Source organism: Geospiza fortis, unplaced genomic scaffold (assembly GCF_000277835.1).
Source record: "Geospiza fortis unplaced genomic scaffold, GeoFor_1.0 scaffold1, whole genome shotgun sequence".
In the NCBI taxonomy this organism is placed as follows: Eukaryota; Metazoa; Chordata; class Aves; order Passeriformes; family Thraupidae; genus Geospiza; species Geospiza fortis.
Genome location: NW_005054320.1, coordinates 1007652 through 1012993, shown reverse-complemented (window position 1 = coordinate 1012993; position 5342 = coordinate 1007652). Strand labels below are relative to the sequence as shown.

The window sequence follows — 5342 nt, the reverse complement described above, 5'->3', positions numbered from 1 at the left end:
CCCCAGGGCTGAGAGGCATCTTTTGAACTTCACCTATCAGACGATGGCCTTGCTGACCTTCTGAGACTGATGGACAGCTCTCAGCAGGAAGCAGGGAGAGGGGAAGGGGGAAGGATTACTAAACCTGGGAGGAAGTGGGAAAGCTAAGACAGGACATTGCTTCACACTGTAACATTTAGGATTATTTAAACTACATCAATCTTAAGCGTTTCCAGCAATTAATTTTTCTTTTAACAAATATCCTTGAATATGTTTATTAAGGGCTGCAATTGTAACCAAAGATAACAGAGATGATACTTCACAGCAACAATATGTTCCTGTCGTTATGTAATTTTAGCAGCATTTACCACTTACACCAGATGATCCTTTGACCAGTTTTCACTGCCTATACACATAATTTTCCCCAATCAACCCTATTTTTCAGGGATTTAAATATTGTACATATTTACATAAGCACATGTATGTCTCATCAAAAGCCTGTAATTTTCAGATAACTTTGGGGACAGAAATTGCTTACCTGAAAGAAATCACCTGAGCTGACCTAAAGTAACGTCCTAAAGCTGGAGATGAGCTGTAGACTTCTGTTAGCTGAGAGAGAAAAAAAGGTTTCTTCTATTCAATCTTTTTTGCCCTCACAAAGAAAAAAAAAAGCACAGCAAATCATTCTTACAAAGTACTTTAAGGAGCATAAAAACAGGTGCTGAAGGTCAAATAGCAGCAAATATCTGCCCTGGAAAAGGTAGAGAGTCATTTAAATTTAACTAAAAGTTAATTGTACATTTGAGTGATTGCTATGTAACCTTAACACAATGAGGGCACTCAAGGTGAACTAAAAGCATGTGCTCATGTTGCTATGTGCAACTAATGCTGTTAGGTTTCGGATCTAATTAGTACCAAAAGGCTCTTCTAACTCTTACTTTGTGGGTGGAGGGTCTCTGTCTTGAGACTGCCTTCCCACCATGTCCAAATGATAACTGCCATGTATGCCGAGCATATTTCAGCTGTTACTCAGAGCTGTGCTGGCTCAGCAGAAATCAGAGCTATAAACCCAGACTGTAATCATGTACTCATAAGAGAATGCAGCACACAGGATGTTTAGCCCATATTATGCTTAGATGACTTTCCCAGGCCTCTCCTAAATTATTCAATGATTTTATGAAAAAGGTGAAGACAATGTCTTTATAAATGGTCAAATTTATGGGAAAAAAGTCAATACTTTATTGTGCTTAAAAGCAGACAATTATTTTTTTTCTAGATTGTAACTTTAAAAAGTACAACACAATTTATTTGTGGACTTGCAAATGACGGAGTTGCTACGCAGAGAAACAGAAACTTAAAAGGCAAAACACTGAAGCAGAATCATCTTTGCCAAGAATCACATAAACACTTACCCTCTTAGTAATGTCCTCGGAGGAGAAGTGTGGGAGACCACACATTAACTCCAATGTTCCTGAAAAATTGTGAAAATTTCCATTGCTTAGTAATTCATCAGGATCCCAGTAGTCATCCTCATCTGTGTAAACATCTAATAATTAAAAGGAGATAGAAAGGGGAGAAAAAAGTTTCAGATAGCTGAAGTATTGAAAAACAACCCTCTTGGCTTTCTTATAGATTTCTTAGGTAAAGACTGACTGGGAAAGACAGAAAGAAAGTGCACGTTCCCTAAAAAAAGTGACAGCACCTGGCAGTCAACCACCAACCTCCACTGGCAAAAGTCATCTGCCCTGGGAGTCTGACAGGCAGTGACCCCATGGGACCTAAAGTCATCCATGGCACTTGTTCCAACAAACAAACATACAAACATAATTTCTGTCCTCATATCCAAATCTCTGCTTGTGATATTTTCTCAGCTACAAACTTGAATTGTCACCTGATCAGGATACAAGTTGCTTGCTGCCTGCTAAGATAAAAGCATCCACAAGAACTACCGAACTACAATACCACCCTCTGCAGTCAGTATCCCAGTTCCTTCAGCAGTTTACTGAAGGACATTAAAGGATGTTATTGTTGCATTTGTGTTCTACTAGAGTGTACATATTGCATGTTTGTATTACTGTAGCCAAGAGCGAGATACTTACTAGAATAAAGAATTAGGCTGATGAGAATGACCAGGAAGATCACTAGAAATATTGCAGATACAATCATCCATAGTTTACACTTCCAGAAAACTACATTCCTGCATGATTTCCAGGCATCTCTCTCCTAGGTATAAAAGAGAAGGGCATACTGATTAATCAAATAAGGCCGGAAAATATATTGAAAAATGTCTCGGCTGTCACACTTAGAAACAAAACCCCCACATAGATGGGAGAACCTCACTGGTAAGCAATGCCCTACATCAGGGGTTCCCAGCCTTGACTACTGCTGCAGGACAAAATGCAGACCTAGAGAAGGGAAAGGACATTCACTTGAGAGAGATCATTCCCCTTTGCACAGAAGTTCCAACTCCCGAATGGCCCATAAAGCTAAAGTCTTGCAAAGGTGATTTCTTGGCTCCATGTTTGGTTTTTTTAACTATGTGAATTAAATTTACATATTCCGCAAGCTTTCCTTTTAATGTTTTTCATCTCGCCCAACCAAAAAAGTGTCTCTGGAGGTATTTCCAAAATCATTCACCTCTGCAGCATTGATGATGCCAACCTGCATAGCTTCTGGATGCCGGCATCCAATGCAAAGGCAGTGCTATTCAATAGATACTATTGCCTTAAACCCTCTGTAAAATAATTAAGAATTTTATAGTTGACTTATTTTTTTTCAGAAGATTGGAAACTTGAAGGCTATTGAGTGTATTTAACAGAGAGTTTAATGCAAATCTCACCTGCTCTGTGAAGTCAAAAGAAAACTTCACTCAAAGCAATTGTGCAGGTATGTACATTCATATGGGAGAGAAAGGACAATACCTTGCCTGTTATTTAATTTTTTATAAGACTGAAAGCCATGACAGAAATTAGTCTTTTAATGAGTTAATCCAACAGGATAAGTATTAAAAAAAAAGGAGGGGGGGGGGAAGGAGAAAGCTTAGGGGATGGCAAAACAGATAACTTCATCTGTTTTGTTCCACAGCCAGAAGAATCAGAATTCATAAGCAGACCATGCTGTCTTTTTAATTACTCGTCTCCCTCCCTCTCCATCCACCATAATGGTAGTAATAAACTCTATGTCCTTTCTGTTATCAGTACCAAGTAAGGAAAAGCACTTGCTGTAAGTTGTCTGGGACACACATGCAGATTGACAGAAACGAGCTGCTGCTGGAGGCAATAATCCAGGTTTTCTTCCTTTACTTTATGAACTTTCTAAGAACACAGAATAACAGAGAGGCTTTCACTGAATTTAACTGAATGGAGCAGCTGTCTAAAAGCTTCTATGTGGTGGCAGGGGAGCAGGGAGAGAAAACAGACACACAGAGAAAGCGCTTACAAGAGAGATTCCTTCAGGAATAGAGGCAGAAAAAGGAAAATGCTCTCTGTAGACACCTCTGCACACAGAACTTTGCTCTGCTGGAGCATGAAAGGCAAACACTGAGTATGGTTTTGTTGACAGCACACTTTCAGCTGTCATCTCATTTACTTTGTTATTCGATTTTTAAAATATTTTATAGAAATATATATATATTTTATAGAAGTATGAATTTCAGTTTAATACTTAACACTAGCATATAGTTTTGTATTTAAAAAAAATTTTAAAAGCCAATAGCTACTGCCTAGAGTGCAACTATGAAATCAGCCATAGCCCCATCAGTTGAGACAGGCAGCTGTCAAGCCCAAGTTTTGATTGAGACATCATATAGTAAAATCAGGAGCCCCGACAAAGGGAAATTATTTGCGTCTGACTCCAAAACTTTGGAATGCTGAATACTTACTTTCTTAAAATTATATATTATATTATATTATATTATATTATTATAACTATACTACAAAGAATACTAAAGAATACTTACCACTAACTAACAACTCGTGACTGTCTGCAGACTGACAGTCCACACAGCTTGGACCGGATAAGCTAATTAACATAAACAATCTCCACCAGAATCCAGTTACCAAATTCCTTCAAGTAAACAACCTTCCCAACACATTCCACATGTGCAAAACACCAGGAGCAGCAAGCAGATCTAAAAATTGTTTTCCCTCTGTGCTTCTCCAAGAGAAAACCTGAGAGAGAGAATTATGTCTCTCTCTGTTCAGAGGGCATGTTAATACCACATCACCGCATGTTTAGGCTATCACAAAACACAACTCTTAACCATACATAGCAAACTGGCTTGATCCCAAGAAAACATTCAGTTCCACAACTAGTCCAACGCCTTCTGAACTTTGCCAATAGGCCAGGGGGAAGCAACAACAGCCGAGAAATTCTCTCCCTGGTGGGCAGGACAGCTCTGATTAACCTGCCAGCTCAGCAGAAAGCAGAGCATTGTAACTTCCAGTAATCTGTATAGGACGGGAAGCCACTTGCTATAATCAGCATAAAGAGAGCTCAAATGAAAACTCAGCTTTGGAAAGGAGAAGGATAAGCCCAAGGGTAAGGTTTCTCGAGATAGTCCAGCAGACCTCGCTGATCCCTGACTCTCTTCCCCCCTCTGCTGCTCCGCTTTGCACCTCCTGGAATGTGTCTGGCCCTGCAGTGAGCTGATTCAGCTTTCCAGAGAACGGGAGAAGTAACTTGACCCCTGACACAAGAGAACAAAGGGGGGTTTTTGCCTAGTCAGCGGAATAAATGAGCCCCAGAGGTGAGCAGCGGGGCTCCCCCAAGGCAGCAGCGAAGTCACGAGGGCGGTAAGGGACAGGCGGTACCTCAGGCAGACAGCTCCCGGCAGTCAGCCGTGCCCACAGAAAAGCAGGAAACATCTTCGCACCACCACAAATACTCCTGCAGTATGTAATGTAATTCACTGTACAGCAGTCACGTGTGAATATGTTATTCCTCTGCCAGAATTAGTCTGTTCTGTAGCTTTAAAATAGAGACTAGGAGCTACGTCCCTTAGGATTCACGTGCTGATCTTAACTGAGGGTTTGAGCATTCTGTTAATTCAAATTCATAATGGTTAGCAACTGAAAATTACTCAGAGATAAAGAGAATCCAGCATACTCTGTTCGAGGACATCTTATTTTTGTTTGGCAGCACTGTTTCCTGGTTAACTTCTACTGAAAGAAAGCCTGGTTTTAAAACTTATTTCAACTTTTTTCTGGTTTTGAGCCCAATCCCACTGATAGCACATTAGAAGAGAAAGCAAAACTCAGAGAACCACAGTTTCGCTTCCTAAATTAATGCTTAAAATCCCACTCTCAGAACACTTCATTGACAAGGAAAAAGAATTACATTTAACATTTTTTAGCCTCTTTCCC

At 39.9% G+C, this 5342-nt stretch overlaps 1 protein-coding gene across 1 annotated transcript in view; it reads right to left on the bottom strand.

The window, feature by feature from the left end:
- The window catches only part of CUNH3orf52 (chromosome unknown C3orf52 homolog), a 10242-nt gene that overhangs the window by 3062 nt on the left and 1838 nt on the right, over positions 1-5342 (bottom strand). The window contains exons 3-5 of the mRNA XM_005420521.3: positions 2079-2202; positions 1392-1525; positions 518-588 (exon numbers count right to left, since the gene is read on the bottom strand). Of these exons, the coding sequence (XP_005420578.3) occupies positions 518-588; positions 1392-1525; positions 2079-2202 (329 nt within the window). The remainder of the gene's footprint in view (positions 1-517; positions 589-1391; positions 1526-2078; positions 2203-5342) is intronic.